The 16,842-nt window shown below is 48.0% G+C and overlaps 1 protein-coding gene across 2 annotated transcripts; it reads left to right on the top strand.

Annotated features, from left to right (window-relative positions):
• Positions 1 to 276: 276 nt before the first annotated feature.
• Positions 277 to 16,056, top strand: LOC135809846 (uncharacterized). 2 transcript variants are annotated; one of them, XM_065323281.1, is made up of 6 exons: positions 277 to 1,094; positions 3,616 to 3,917; positions 4,199 to 4,289; positions 5,256 to 5,597; positions 13,093 to 13,254; positions 15,478 to 16,056. In XM_065323281.1, exons 1-6 carry the CDS (start codon positions 650 to 652, stop codon positions 15,681 to 15,683), a joined length of 1,548 nt encoding a protein of 515 aa, XP_065179353.1. In that variant the 5' UTR covers positions 277 to 649; the 3' UTR covers positions 15,684 to 16,056. The 2 variants fall into 2 exon arrangements, with proteins under 2 accessions (XP_065179353.1, XP_065179354.1); XM_065323282.1 differs by lacking the exons at positions 13,093 to 13,254; positions 15,478 to 16,056 and adding an exon at positions 6,022 to 6,550 and having other exon boundaries at positions 283 to 1,094.
• The last annotated feature ends 786 nt before the right edge of the window (positions 16,057 to 16,842 follow it).

The following is a 16,842-nucleotide window of genomic DNA, read 5'->3' as shown; positions in this document are numbered from 1 at the left end:
GAAAATGGAAAATTGATTTTTTTAGCTCACTTTGCTGGCTGATTTCCGTGCATTTGCATGCGCCGCTGCTTTGTCTTTGAAGAAGTCATAATGCATCCACGTGGGGTATTCCCCTGTCAGGCTGGCGCTGGCCTAGCGCCTACACGTAGAACCCATGGCCTGGGGCCCTTTGACTGGATGGAAAAGAGTGTACACTTTTATTGGCCCTTTGAGTTTGACTGGAAAAGAGTGCACACTTGTAGACTTAGTGAATGGACTGTAGGCCTATGACTGTGCTTCCTGTGCTAATGCAGGGAAATAAAAAAGCTGTTTCTGCACAAGACTTCTTGTTCTTCATGGGACTATTTACCTTTGCAGTTCGGGTGGTCACTAGTAGACGTCTACACGGTAAACGAGCGACACGCAACCACCTCGTTAGTGGTATGACAGCAGCCAACAGAAGCTCAAACAAAAGAGTCAAAGTCACCGTTGTCCCGATTTTTCAATAGTGATCATACTAGTAATAATAATAATAATAATAATAATAAGCCCGGCGCGAAACAACTACTGTTCTGTTGATAGTAGTTTGGCAGAGCCAAGAAAGAAATACGAGGCCTGTGACAGCCGCCGAGTCTTAATTATTTACTTCCCCGAGCGGGCAGTCGGAGCCATGTCGGCCAGTAGTTACGGCGACATGTCGGACGTATCCGTGCAGAGAAACATGTCTTATTCGTCCGCGTCCAGTGTGAGCCAGCAAATGAGCGACTGCTCTTTGCAGGAGAAAAACGAAGAGGAGCGTTTGGAGAGGGCCAAAGATTTCCTCAATGACCAGTCCGTTTGCATTGTGTCGGAGTGCGATGCGTGTCAAATCCTGCCGCACCTGTGCTGCGAGCTGCAGGATCGGCGAGAGGCGGACAAGATCAAAAAGAAGAGCACGGTGGACACACGCAGCTCAGCCATGGAGGACCTGGTGGATCTTGTGACGAGGTTGAACGACTGGGAACTGCTTAGGCAATTTTTCGTGACCATTGTGCGCCTCAATCCTTCGCTGTTTCTGGAGGAACACAAATGGAACGAGAAGCCTGAATTCAAAGCTATTGTGCAGGAGCGTATTTGTAAGTGAAGTTACTTTAATATACATTTTAGTTGTGCTCGCCAAGAAGTAGTTTTCAGATGACTCTCCTTCTCGTCGCAGCCACCGTTGTGCTGAACCCGAACCCCCAATCGGCACTGAGTCATTAAAGGGGAAGTATACCCTAACATCAAATTTTAACCAGTTGTAGTCTTCGGGGTGCTGAGTCGAATGGTCTTGGTCCGAGGAAGCTGAGACGCTCCCTTCCTCCTTTATTCCCAATCGAACTCGCGCACTTCCACCGAAACTGGGTGACTGCGCCCTACTAGATGGGGATTTGTATGCAAAATGTCACTAAAAGCGCCAGTTCGTTCTTATAAAAGCACGGATGACCGCGATTGGCCCATATGTTGTAGTCTTTTGGGCGCTGAGTCGACTGGTTTTGGTCCGAAAAGGCTGCGATGCAGCGTTCCTCCTTTATTCCCAATCGAACATGGTTGAACAAGCGGTCACGTGCTCCTGCGTACACCAGTCACCTGGTCACCGTGCCTGCAGGGTACAACTTACTAGCCTGTATGACCTTTTTTGGGTGCAGTCCTGTCACTCGAGTTGAACTCGAGTTGAACCTTGGTGTGAAAGTTGTCGCCTGCTGGCGCGGTGACCAGGTGATTTGGGCACCCAGGAGCACGTGACCGCTTCTTCAACCATGTTCGATTGGGAATAAAGGAGGAACGCTGCATCGCAGCCTTTTCGGACCAAAACCAGTCGACTCAGCGTCCAAAGACTACAACATATGGGCCAATCGCGGTCATCCGTGCTTTTATAAGAACGAAATGGCGCTTTTAGTGATATTTTGCATACAAATCCCCATCTAGTAGGGCGCAGTCACCCAGTTTCGGTGGAAGTGCGCGAGTTCGATTGGGATTCAAGTAGGAAGGGAGCGTCGCAGCTTCCTCGGACCAAGACCATTCGACTCAGCACCCAGAAGACTACAACTGGTGAAAATTTGATTTTAGGGTATACTTCCCCTTTAACGTATTGTGTGACATTGGTCACAGACGTTATGCGATTGCACTTATATCAGTTGAGATGCTTTGGCGAAGTTAGTCGTGTCACAGCGCTGCCCTAGCGGCACACGCCTCCATGTCACGCATACATAGCGTGCAAAAGCGGTTCTGCTGTATGCTTATTGCGCATGAACAGTTCCACTGAGGCACTGACTTACCCCATGGAATCATTCGCATAATCTCTCTTTGGCCCTTGAGCACTCCAACCCCACCGGGCCAGGTCACTGGGAGTGGGAGGGTGACAATAGGGACAGTTGATTCGATACGAAACACGATCTGAATGCTGTAGTTTAGGGGGAATTTGCGACACCCATGTGCATGTACATAATGTTAACACCCCCCCCCCCCCTATTTCTCTGCCCGGCTCTTGGGGCAAAATATCACATTCATGTTGTGCGCTTTTGTGCATGTGCTAATGCGCATCTTGGGTAAAAGGTCGCATGGTGTGTTTTTGGCCTATTTTTGAGAATTGAAGACGTGGCTAATACAGTACTACCGGAAAATGCGGCAAGCAAGACGATGGCTTCATTGTAGCCTCTGCTTGTGTCATAGGTGTTGATACATATCATGAATGCACAAGTGCTGGCCAGAGTCCAGTCTGGGCACATACAAGTAAAAGCGTAATTAAGGGAGAGAAACAGAGAAAGAGCCAGCGCGTGTGTGTGTGTGTGTGTGAGAGAGAGAGAGAGAGAGAGAGAGAGAGAGAGAGAGAGAGAGAGAGAGAGAGAGAGAGAGAGAGAGAGAGAGAGAGAGAGAGAGAGCGAGACACAGAGAGAGAGAGAGAGAGAGAGAGAGAGAGAGAGAGAGACAGACAGACAGACAGACAGACAGACAGACAGACAGACAGACAGAGATAGAGAGACAGAGAGGGAGAGAGAGAGAGAGAGAGTCCCTTTGGATTGTCTCTTTCTGATTCTCTCCCCCATCATTCCGGGAGAGCCACATAACAAGTGTTGTATTATAGTATGCATGCATGTGAACCTATGAGAAATGCGTGTTTATGGTGGTGGTGGTATGTGTGTGTTGGGGGGTATGCGGGTGCCTGTGTGCAACCATATTATTTGGATTGCATGTCGGTGGACATGTTAGTGGGTGCGTATTCACTCATATGATGTATGTAATCAAGCATGCTCAGGAGGTCATGATGGCTGAATCTTGCCCGAGCCTGCGCAGCCCAAGGGCCGTAGGCAAGGGCAAGATTCAGCCATCATGACAGACAAAGCATGCTTGATTTGATTTCTTACAGCACGAAGCAACATAATACGGAACGTCAAGGGTCGAAAGGTCAAATTTTTCCCGAAATGACGTCAAACGGTCTTGATATTCCCGAAATAACGTCAAACTGTCCTGATGGCCTGATTATGCCCGCAGCGGGAAGGCCGCCTAGTGTCCATGGCCCCGGCAATGATCACGTGTCATGTAAGGAGTGTCATAGAAATTTTAGAACACGGTATCACACAGTGTTTCTGTTTTGTTTTTAAATCATTGCTTTCGTAGACTATCTGGACATGTTGCTATGTGACATTCCTAGCGGCCACTCTGCTTGGAAAGCTCTTACCAAGGAACTGGTGCTGGTTTCCAGCAACCCACTCATCAAGTGTGACTGGAGTACAATTGCGTTCCTGAACGAGATCAATGAACGAGAGCTGAGCGAGCATGCTGTTGAGGACGCGGACTCCTTCTGGAAGTATTGGTGTCAGAGCAGTCACCAGCCGAAGCTGTGTAAACTGCTGGAATCCTTGCTGAAGATCGGTCTCCTAGCTTTTGTGGAGGTTCTGGCTCTGGACGAGTTCCAGTTGGTATGTCGATTGTGGGTGCACGCATGGCATTCTCATCTTGCACGTGCAAGGTTTCCCCGTGCAATTCATGTGATTCTTATACATGAATACCTGCACATGCATGGGCACTTATGCCATTATGGTGAGAGAAGGGATGCTTGTGGGAAGTGTATGTACATGTACGTGGGTGTGTAGGTGTGTGAGTGTGCAGGGGGGCATCAATATGATTGTGCTTCTTCCTCTCGACTGGTAGCATCAGGAATTGTTGTGCATACCATGTGCTTGTTTTTGTGTTCTCACAGCCACGGCAGTCAGTGAAGCGTCTGATTGCGGATACGCCCCGCGTTCCTGATCTTCGCTCACGGCAAACTGGCCAGAAGGAACCCCGTGCCGGTGAGTGATATTGAGATTGTAAAGCCGGCGCTCCTGTTGCGAAATGGTCTTGAGCCGCCACGACTGCTTGATGAAGTCCACAAGCGAATACTTGTACAGCTCTGGATGCTGAAAAAATCCACCAGTACATAGCAGCTGATGTCCCGTTCCAATCATTCCGATACAATCAAGTGTTTGTTGTACTGATAACATGCAGTGCCATATGTGTTGTCAGCAAAGTCACGTCTTCGGAGCTAGATATAGTATTCGAGAAGGCAATCATTTTCAGTGTCTACGTAATAGTTTGATTGCTCTCGCTCATGTGCGAGTAGTCTAATTTGTTGCGCAACAAGAAAATGATTTTTCCGTAAAGTTATTGTTTAGAGCGAAGACACGAGCTTGTTTGCAACACTCAGATGGGAGGATGTTCAACTGGCCAGGAATCTCTTGACCAGTTTTACTAAAGCAGCACAGAGCCAGTGGCGTAGCTCGTGCAATATTTGTATGGATCCTGTCACTAGAATATGGCTGACCTTGTTGATGGCCAAACAATATTACTTGTTGCTTCCTTCTCCAAATAGTGTGCAAGCCAACCAAAATCAAGGGTTCACACTCTTGGAAAAGGCCAGTTAGGCATAGTTTTCGCGCCTGCAGAGCTATACCCATGTTCAACCTTCAGACAGCTAGATGTATTTGACCTTGTCAGGGCTCCATAGCAGAGCTCAGAATAAGTGGCCAAAGTTTTCGCTATGAAGTCTAGCGAAGAAAAAAAAGTATTTCCCATCAAGGCGTCAAAGCCAGAGTACTCTAAGTATGGGAAGTCTAGTCACCGTGGCAGCTATATTGTATATATCGAGTGTTGAATGTTTTGTAGACTAGATATGTGGTGGTCGACCTCTTTACTATCCAACCCACCATGCCGAAATATACATTTCCGGATGCACGCAAATTTTTTACTAACCCATTCTGCCTGTGCATTGATTGCAGGTCCGCTCCCCCCGAATTCAACCATGCTTCATGACGAGGGACGGCGTGTGGAGACATTCTCCGCGATTGCATCTCAGCTCGGCGGCAAAGAAGACCTGTTCATGCGCGCCCTGGCGTTTGACATGGACCGGATGCGAGACTTACGCGAGCAACACCGCTTCAATAGCAGAGCAAGAAAGGCGGCCATGTTGGATGAGTGGTATAAGGATACAATGGCATTTGAGCCGCTCGTCGAGCACCTTCTCTTTGCCTGTCATCAGGCGCAGCTAGGGAGACTTGCTGATGATATAGAGAGCACCTACCCAGAGTGTACGGGACTCAGGAGTCCATTCAAGGATAAGAGTACGTTGTCTTTGAGTAGGGTGAAGTTTGTGTTAGGTACTGGGTTATAATGATTATGGTAAAGGAATTTCATTGCTCCGGGCATGTCACATTAAATTTAATATTGCTTCGGGTACTTGAATACTTCAAAATAGATTTTTGATCACAGAGAGCTCTTTTGGGCAGTGTGCCTTAAAATGATCCGCACCGTGGGTACAGTGCGGTTCGATGTATTGGTTGCTTAGTCTGGGTATCGGGAATGTGGTGGGGTGTACATCAACACGTTTTGCGTTCCTGATCCCTGAGGACATTTTTCATAGAAAGATTCATGTGAGTTGGGTTTGAAAGGTGTTGTGACCTGTTTTCCACCAAAGGCGATAGATAAACGCTCTCTATGTTCTGTGCTGTATCTCTCTGCTCTTTTGGTTGGCTTCACAACGCTCAGGTTGACGCTGCCTGTCTTGGGCACGTACTAGCTTGCACGCGCAGCACTGCACCCTAATGCTGGCTTGTGCAGCCAGGCAGCTACCTGCGCGTCGATAATCGCTGATCCCGGATCCTTCCACATTGAGCTTGAGTCTGAACTGCAAAACGAATAACACAAGAAGGGCTCTATTCAGCCTCTGGCCTGGTGCCAGTTCTAATCTCACTGCTTACTTGGTAATGCCCTTCCTGATGCCATCATGGATGCTTGACGCATATAATTGTGAATTGAAGATAAACATTATTTATAACTCGAGTAGGCGAGCCCTCCTCACAGCCTACCTAGCTTTGATGGATTTCTAAAAGTTACCCAATGGTCTTAATCGGTAGTCTTCCTAGCTAACAGCTTGCTAACAGTTAGCAATCTGTTCGCAGAGCTGCTTGCTTTATGACTTTTGAATAGTTGTACATAACATTCTATTATAATTATTAATCTTGATCTTCATGTCCTCGTTGACCGTAAGATGGAAAATTAGTATCATGGAGCTGCACACCCAGGTGGATAAAGGGAGAATTTTCCGCTGCCGTGGTATGCAAACATGCCACAATCAGGCGTCAGATTCAGAACTTACTACTAGTTATTGACTTGCATGTGGGTTGCGATACGGTTGGAAAGACTTTGCCCTGCACTTTCACGCCGAACTTGACCCTAATGCCGGTCTCGTCTGTGATAGCCTCAGTTGATGTTAAATTGCTGTACCTGCTTTATTTGACCGTGAGTTTTACCCAATAATATCAGTCACTGTAATCAACTAGTACTGCTGCTGCCGAGTTTGTCCAACCAGGCCTGCCTGATTGTAGTAGGCATTTTACGCGACGAGAAAAAGTCCCGTCTTCTCGGCTTCGTGTGAGGATCGCGTTTCTTGCAGTAAGCGGGCTTCGACGAAATGCTCCACCTTTTTATTCTCCCTCCCTCCCTTTCTTATGACCCCAGTTCTTTTGTTTCCTGTTCGGGCCTCTTTGAAGTTATACATCGTACTGTTGAGGCAACAAACTAAAATGATTAAAAAAAACACAACACCGAGGAGACCACTGATTGGCGGGAAATCTGAATCGCGGAACTGTAGCCCTGTTCACTACACCATGATCCCAGTCTGTGCGTTTTCGATTTCATTTTCGTGTTTCCAGTACTGGTTTGTGTGGGCTGTGTCAGCACACCTAGACGTCGTGTGAACTGTTGTGCCGCGCATCGTAGAACCATAGGAGCATGCTAACGCTAGCAAGTACCGTCGTGTGAAAGGCCTATGGCCAAGTATGGGCACCTGGCATTTTGCCAAACGTAGTTCCAGGTCTGTTGTGAGCCGTTTTACTGCTACACCAGTAGTAGTAGTAGCATCGGACCACATGAGCACAAATTATGTGTATGCTGCACACTTCTTTCCTGCTCGCCAATTCGAGGCTACTATTTTCTTTAGGAGGATAACAAGAAAGTGTTCTCTCCCTCCCACAGTATGATCAATTGGTCACCTGGTATGTGTGAACATAGCCAGCCCACATACTCTATAACCGGAAGTTTAACGACCAGAAAGTTTAACGTTTTTGTAATTTTGGCATGATACCGTGCAGAAAGTTTAATGATGGCTACCTGGCCACTCATCTGTTTCTTCAAAATTAACAACGAAAAAATTGGTCGTTAAAACGTTAGACTTTGTGACTCGTTAGACTTTCCGGTTTTACAGTACGCCGTGAACAGTACTGCACCCTGGCTACACACTACTGCACCCTGGCTACATAGTACTGCACCCTGGCTACATAGTACTGTACCCTGGCTACATAGTACTGCACCCTGGCTACACAGTACTGCACCCTGGCTACACAGTACTGCACCCTGGCTACACAGTACTGCACCCTGGCTACACAGTACTGTACCCTGGCTTTTTTTCTTTTCTTTTTTCAGGGGATGGCCCACGCCTGGTAAAAAAATAAATGAATAAAAACAAAAACAATGAGGAGCATTAAAGACAGTCAGTGCAGTGCGCACATGTTCACCAGTTTGAGTGCTACGCACATGCCACAGTTCAGAAATGCAAATTGCACTCAGCCGCCACCAGTTCGGTCGATGATGGTTGAGCTACTGCAACTCTGCTCCGGGACCGGTGTCCTCGGAGGGCCATAATGGCCGAGCGAAGAAGGGCGAACCCCAACCTGCATCTGATCCATGCCATTGTGATGGAGTAAGGCTCATTCTTCTTGTTGCTGATGATCAGTCCGAGCCGCTTGTAAAGGGCAGTTGCCGCCTTGCCTTGGCCTCCGGTGGCACTGAATACGAGGGGAACGAAGGTGGCATGCTCCACCTCACGAACACGCTCCTCATAATGCCGACGCTTCTCATGCTTTGCGTATGCGGCGGGGATGGAGTGGACCGAGTTCGAACGAGCATGAGGGTTGAACACCCGAATATCAAAGAAAGCTCGCTCAAACCGGCCACCCCATACCCCGCTGGCAGCAACATCCAGCCTGGCACCATCCTCACGGATAGCCGTCCGGTGATGAAAATTCTCACCAGATAACGGCTGAAGGCGTGGCTCAATGCTGATATCATGAGCTGCTGATGTGAGCATGGTAGCGGTCAAGTCCCGCAGCTCGTTGTGCCGCAGAGACGGATAGCCACCTACTGGGCAAGACAAGGCGTGCGGGACAGTGAAGGCAGCTCCACAGGCACAGCTCTGGGGGAGATGGGGCGGGGTCCACCCGTAGCGGAGGCAGACAGCATCTCGAAACGCGCCCTTGTGTAGCGAGAACCCATGCTGCTTGAGTGGTCGACAGGTGAGCCAGTTCGACGCACCCTTTTCGGCCGCAAGATCCATGGACCTCTGCAGGTCTCCATCCACGCCATCGTACACCTCCTTGGCATGACGCTGCTCCTTCTTTCTGGCGTCTGCCCTGGCTTTAGCTTTGGCTGCCCTGGTGTTGTCCGCCTCCTCCTGTGGCGGTGTATCCTGGTTCAAAATGCGCTGAACTAAGCTCTCGGTGATCATAAGTGAGGAAGGAAACTGGTTCACAAGAGATACTGGGGAGACAATCCCCATGCCTCCGTAGCGGCTTGGGAGCGCGAGAACTTGGCGTTCCGTCTCTCCGGGCTGGGGACGACCAAGAAGAGCGGGAATAAACGACTCGGAGATGGTGGACTCCAGCTGTTCGAGGTGCGGGGCAACTCCTGGCATTGTGCGGGCGATGAATGACCACTTGTGCCGGAGAACGTTGGTGTACACTGCGTAAGCTGCTTGTGGCTGGGTGGAGGCCACGGTGGATAACTCCCGGATCTCCTCTTGCCATGCCTTCACCTTCGCCAAAGCAAAGGAGGCCCTATACTCGGGTGATCCAAGGGCGGCTCCAAGGTGTCGGTTGCCGTCCGTCTTGATGACGATATCGGTGTCGGCGAAGATTGCCCGTGCAGCTTCAGCGCATTCGGGCTTAACAAGAAGAACCGACTTGGCTGCGTTAAGGTGATAGCCAAACTCTGGACCTCTCCGCTCGATGATGTTCCACCAGGCTCGGAGGCGGGGGATCTTCCCTGCTGCGTTGGCATCATCAGCATACCAGCTTTGCAGGGCGTCACTCTTGGCAGCGACTCGGATCAGCGGGATGGTGCCCAACGCGTACATTGCCATGGCCAATGGGTCGCCCTGGGTGGTACCTTCAACTGACATGATGGCCTCGCCATCCACGTAGAGAGCCGCCGGTGAGCGATACGTGTTGATGAGAGCCAGCGCGATTTCCGGACAGAGATGACGGATATTCTGGAGGCATACCTGTCTGTTGAGCGAGTTAAACGCGTTGGATGCGTCTGCAAACAGGACTCCCTCCACATCGTTCTGGTCGCAGGCGGTTCGCATGGCGTGGATGGCAGCCTCTATGCCTGACTCTTGCCCTCCACACAGCTGGAGGCATCCCGCGGCATTCTCAATGGCTACACAGTACTGCACCCTGGCTACACAATACTGCACCCTGGCTACACAGTACTGCACCCTGGCTACACAGTACTGCACCCTGGCTACATAGTACTGTATCCTGGCTACACAGTACTGCACCCTGGCTACACAGTACTGCACCCTGGCTACACAGTACTGCACCCTGGCTACACAGTACTGCACCCTGGCTACACAGTACTGCACCCTGGCTACACAGTACTGTACCCTGGCTACACAGTACTGCACCCTGGCTACACAATACTGCACCCTGGCTACACAGTACTGCACCCTGGCTACACAGTACTGCACCCTGGCTACACAGTACTGCACCCTGGCTACACAGTACTGTACCCTGGCTACACAGTACTGCACCCTGGCTACACAGTACTGCACCCTGGCTACACAGTACTGTACCCTGGCTACACAGTACTGTACCCTGGCTACACAGTACTGCACCCTGGCTACACAATATTGACTTGAAGTTGAACTTGCTGCTGTTTACCTAAGAAGGTATACATTATTATGCTGTTTTGTTTTTTTGCGTGTTTTTTCGTTTTTTTCTTTTCTTTCTAGAACTTTGAGTTGAAGTTTTTGGAACACTTGGGAAAAAATATTCATTGTGTTTATTTTGCCCGTAAAAGAGGCTGTTGCTACACAGTACTGCACCCTGGCTACACAGTACTGTACCCTGGCTACACAGTACTGTACCCTGGCTACACAGTACTGCACCCTGGCTACACAATACTGCACCCTGGCTACACAGTACTGTACCCTGGCTACATAGTACTGTACCCTGGCTACACAGTACTGCACCCTGGCTACACAGTACTGTACCCTGGCTACATAGTACTGCACCCTGGCTACACAGTACTGTACCCTGGCTACACAGTACTGTACCCTGGCTACATAGTACTGCACCCTGGCTACACAATACTGCACCCTGGCTACACAGTCTACCCCCCTAACCTGCTAGTCCAACTCGGCGCCTACCGTGTCCGGGAGATCTTCATCCAGAAGCTCATCTTCCTGGTTTGGCGCTGCCGCTACTCCCGTGCTAGCCCCACACTGCAAGTGCTGTTGCTACCAACCAGTGGCGCTCCTACTCGGCTGCAATTATCTATGGGTCTAAGACCACCGCCAACCCGCACTGAGCTGGGTAAGGGTTGTCTCGCGTTCCAAGGAGCTAGGCTCTGGAATGCGTTGCCCAGCGAGGTGCGGGCCATACCGCACCCGGCCCAATTTCGCACTGCTGCTGTTCCACACAGCATGAACCCTTGAGGTCAGACGGATCACTATCGCCATATTTTCGTTATATGCCTGCCTGCTGGCCTGCCTGCCCGTCTCTCTCCCTGTTCTCTGACAACTTGCTTGTTAATTCGTGCGGTTGTTTTCAGACGTAAAGCCCTGTTGTAGAGGCTCAGCCTTCATATGTTAGTCTCTCTGTCTCTCTCTCTCTGTCTCTCTCTCGCTCTCGGATCTCTTTCTCTCTCTCTCTCTCTCTCTCTCTCTCTCTCTCTCTCTCTCTCTTTCTCTCTCTCTCTCTCTCTCTCTCTCTCTCTGTTTTTGGTGGACAAAAATATCTCTGGCGTTGATTGCTTTCTTGCTTCGACTTCTGCCGTGCCTTTGTTCTCGTACTCCCCTTTATGTAAAAGTGTTGTGCAGACCCTCCCTTAATATAGTCTGTCTCATTTTGTCCTGAGATGTTTTGATGCATAGTGATTATGACGCTCATCATTCGCTCCCTTGTCACTGGACAGTTCTGTCCGTTTGGTTTTAGCGAATTCAAATAAAGAAAACAACAACAACAACAACAACAGTACTGCACCCTGGCTACACAGTACTGCACCCTGGCTACACAGTACTGCACCCTGGCTACACAGAACTACTACTGCACCCTGGTTACACCAGATGTATTACGCGTGTATAGAATGAAGCGCTAGCATCAGTGCCTCACTGCTGCAGTCTACCCCACGCCCTGGCTGGGAAAATGCGTACAGTCGCCGGGGAAAATCCCGATTCCGCGGCCGTGTCCCCCCCCCCCCCCGCGTTTTTTGCGATTTTTTAAAAGACCGCGTTTTCCGCGATTTTCCCGCGTTTTTTGAACTTTTTTGTTGCACTACACGTCCACACAGTGCACTGTTCGGTCAGCAACGTCTCATCGTGGCGGCTTTGTACTCAAATATGACGAGTGCTTACACCAGAGACTTGTAACTGATTGATTTCACTACATACTCACTGAAAATTGCCTCATATCAACTGCAAACTTGCCGCATATCAATAATATTCACCGCATATTTACCGCATATTTACCGCAAATTCACCGCAAATTATGCCATAATTATTATGCCGCGTTTTTTTGCGATTTTTTCCGCGATTTTCCCCGGGGACAGTACAGACCATCCCAGAGACTCTGAGTCTAACCAACACTGCCGCACAGAAATGGTGCTTGTGTCTGCGTTGTTGATGGCTTGTACTGGTGGCATTTCTCAAGATACATAAAGACTCCACTTTCGCCATCCACAATATCCGTTAATCTTCACTCCAGTCTTTTAGTCTCTAGGCTACACCAATCAACCGAGGAATAAAATATCCAGATGGATATGGAATTGGAACCCCCCTTCCAATTTATGTGATCATCTCAAATTGCCATACACGTACAAGGATACCATATTTTCCATTTTGGCAGACATACAAAATGCCTGCTGCAAATACTAGCTCCATTGTACGTTATAGCCGGATGGCACACCGGCCTGTGTTGTTCTAATGCAATGCCGATGATCACCATGTATTGTTGACGTAGTAAAGCTTGGATGGAGATTGCACATCATGACTCGGAGGGGAATAGGAGGACAAGTAATCAGTCTGATTTGTTTCACGTAGACCTCTAGCAACTTCGTGTCCTAATATTATAGGTAGGTGGTCATAACCAGTCAAAGCATTTCCTGAGCTTACCATCAGTGCTCTCCTGTCTCAAAGACACTCGTGGGAATCGTGCTTCGGAGAATGAAGGCAGAACACGCGACATTGGCTTATCATAACTCCTCATGCAAAAATGACACAAGCAAATAGTCCTAGCTGTCGTTGTTGATGCACTCGTGATCTCATGTTGTCCCTGCATTCAGGATGTAGCGGGCTGAGGAGGTGCCCAAAGCAGAATGACACCGACGGAGACACGGCTTGCAAAGAGCTGCCGCTGCGATGTCAAGATGCTGAGCAGGGCCTGTTCTACCTTCCGTTCTCAGTGCTGATGGCTCTGTGTGACAAACTTGATAACGAGAAGATTGGTAAGTGGTATATAGTAAATTCCCTTTTTCCGGACGCCCCTCTTCCGGCCACTTGACACTTCCGACCCCACTAGAGTCCTAAAAATTGGCTTTTCTACGAAAAACTGCCCCATAGACATGAACTATTGCTTGGCATAAAATTATTAGTCAGACTCAATAAGTATACGTTCTGAGTTGCGGTCAATTCCTAGTTGCGGGGCAGTGCTCGGACCCAGATTGCCTGAATAAGGGAGTTCTAGTATATACCAAAATAGTCAACTTTGTGTACCTTCAATACCTCTCGGTAAAGAGCTTCTGCGAATGTTGTCATAATGGTGAGTCAGCAGAAGAGCTTATGGTCGCTGTGTGTGCAGTGCAAGTCAGCAGAACTGCTTTTGGGTATTACGTATACAGTCTACTCGCGATAAGTCACGCACAGTGTCCTGGAATAGAAAATGCGTGACTTACCGCGAGTGCGCGACTTACATAATCATTATGCACCACGTCATGCATATGTACAGCCGTCATTTTTTCTTCTGCATATGGACATGTGTGCTGAACACGCGTACAAGCACTGAGCTGCATGCGCACGGTACACTGTCTGTAGTCTACACTGACTGACACTGTACACTGCTGTACACGAGACGTAGATCTACCACAGCGTGAAGCCATGATCGATATGAAGGCATGATCGAGAAAGACAAGTAACGACGTTCCGTTACTTTTGCCGTTTTGGTAGGGATTTGACAAGACGCACTTCTGTTTCCGTCGTGTAAATACTTCATTTCCCTTTGCTTGACGATGCCTTCTCATAAGAAAACGAAAGAACAGCGAACAGTGGCTGATCGACTGCGTTTGGTTCGTCTCTATCGTGAGAGTGGAAAAACCTCCGCTCGAAAATTTGCGAAGTTGAACAATGTTCCGGAGGCGATGTTCCGCGGCTGGCTGATCGATGCTGAAGCTGGCAAACTCGCCGATGCTAATCCGTCTGGTCCACAGGGAGTCTGCAACAGAAGTTCCCAGTTCGGGAAATTGAGGAGCGGCTAGTGAAGTATATTTTGCTTCAAAGGGAGAAGTTTGTAACTGACAAACTTGGATTGTCATGGGTGATCCTGAGGGAGAAGGCTCTCATACAATATGCACATAATAATTATATTCTTACCTTTACAGTATTCAAGCTCCATCATTGAAAACCACATCATTCGCAAATATTCACAAAATCCCGAAAAATAAAAAAATCTTGAGATGGGTGTCCTGGAGGAAAAAGTGCGTGACTTATCGCGAGTGCGTGACTTAAAAGTGCGTGACTTATCGCGAGTAGACTGTACAGCGTGAGGCAGCTTGTGCGTCACTGTGCCACGACTTTGCCGAAGCATCTCAATGATGATTTTAATAGCATTACTCGGTTATGAATAGCGGTGTTCTGTGGACACATCGAAGATTGGGATCAGTCTGCATGCCTATGAATTTCGTCGGCAACCGGTTTATATAGATTGCTCATTGGTTGATGACCTAAAAACATGGCTGCCGTTCGCCGCGTGTTTGTCTTCTTGCATTGTTCTTTTCTTGTGCTCCTTTCACTTCTTATCTTTACTTGCCGAGTGTGTAACTAATAATTCTGTCCTAACGAGTATTCGTGAAACCACAAAGTGAGTGCTTTGTTTGAGTGTGTGAAATTGTCTCCGAGGGCCAGCTACTACACCTGTACATATAATCATACCTAGTAGAAGAGATTATTGCAATGCAGTCATCACATGGAGGCCCCCGGCATGTACATGTAAAACCTTGGATTCGAATAATTCGTTCAAGTGTTTCATGGCATGCAGGACAATGGTTGTTTGTGATTATGTCTTTCGAAATCCTACGCTTTTAAAAGTTTACGAACAGCTGATACGGTGGTATGAGTTCAGTAAAAACACCGTCATGAAATATCAGTTTGAAGTTTGTCACGAGTCACTAAAATTAATAACTAGTTGACCTTTCAAGTGAGTATAGATCACCGTTGGTCAGCTTGTGCGAGGTCTACAAACCTGCTTAGTGCTAGAAGACAGGCCCCAAACAGACTACACTTTATAAGAAAGTTGGCTCAACCATGACAACAAAATCTGGCTGTCGAGAAAATCTATTTCAAAGGAACGAAATTAAAACCGTACTGGATGCACTGATGAAATTCTGTATTACATTTTATTTTCAAGTATCTAGTCATTGAGATCAACATCAGCATTCTGTTGTGGTACCCTGCAGGTGAGCATGACTGGAGGCTGTTGGCTCGTCATCACGTTCACCACCTGAGTGACGATGACATTCTGGGCATAGGGCGACGTGAGCGTGAACGGTCGCCGGCCAAGTACATTATATCCATGTGGGCTGCGGCCGGACGCCAGCGAAACGACCTCTACGCATTTCTGCTCAGCAGTGGAATGTACGAGGAGGCCATGGTTCTCATGTGACGTGAACTGCTGCCAGTGCATGTCTAGCTATTTTTCATGTGCTACGAGGGCTCAGTATGATTATCAGTTTTTACATTATCATGCCACTGTGATATTTTAGCACTTTGGCCACACTGGATTCATGATAATTATGTACATGAAGATTGTAGATGTATTATGCTATTCGATATACTTCAATATCTGAAGACATTTCAATATGTTTCGGGAGGGAGCCGGGAGTTCTCTACCATAGGCACAGATTTCTATTCAGACCCACAATTTTCACTGCAACTCTTAGACATTTTCCTCCTCAGACCAAAAGTTTCACATAGCACTGTCCTATGGGCTGCATTCTGCAAAATAAGAACTGGTTTAGAGAGCTTTCATAAACATATTGGCAACATTGTGAAAAACTGGTGTCCTTGAGTTCTTGGCCGTGAGTCCACTGCAAAGTAGCCTTGCCCTCACAACAGCAAACGTTTTTACGAAAACTCAAAGGTTTGTTTTCGTTCAGTGACCAGGTGACCCATGGTACATGTAGTAGCATCCAACTTCCCAGTAGCACACACACACATGCATATCGTCAAAATGTTCATGCATGCAAGTGACGGCATTCAGCAGAGTTTCACTTGCTCCGTCCAGCACTGCTTCCTTTTTTTAGCTTGCAAGCCAAGGGCGATGCAACGCCAACGGCTATTAATATTTTTTGTGTCGTCCCCAAGCCTACACACGGCAGTGAGTGTAATCCAGCATGCATTGCTACATTACAGTAGGGCAAGTGAGTCGTGATCGCTGTGAAGAAACTAGTACTAGTCTCTACTACTCTGCAGCAGGACTGCACACACGTATACGTGTCGTGTATCCTCAATGGAGAAAGTGGCTGAGATTGCTGAAAGAATTTCTGATGAGAGATCATGCTAGGAATGTGAAATGATCGAAATTTATAATTCGGAGTAGAATTAAAAACTTGCTTCGTGCACAGACTAGTGCAGTCATTAGTCATACTGAAAATGTGTTGTATGCTATTTCTTTATGGCAGCTATAGAATGATAAATAGTTAGGAGTTTGTCTTCAGAAACAGGTTGTGAGAAATATCATGAAAAAATTAAATTCCATAGTTTGGAGAACCGACAGGTATCATGTGATAAAGGGAGCTTCTCTTGATTCAAAAGAAGTAAAG

Source organism: Sycon ciliatum, chromosome 2 (assembly GCF_964019385.1).
Source record: "Sycon ciliatum chromosome 2, ocSycCili1.1, whole genome shotgun sequence".
Classification (NCBI taxonomy): domain Eukaryota; kingdom Metazoa; phylum Porifera; class Calcarea; order Leucosolenida; family Sycettidae; genus Sycon; species Sycon ciliatum.
Note: the sequence above shows the minus strand (reverse complement) of the source record. Positions and strands in the feature narration are given on the sequence as shown.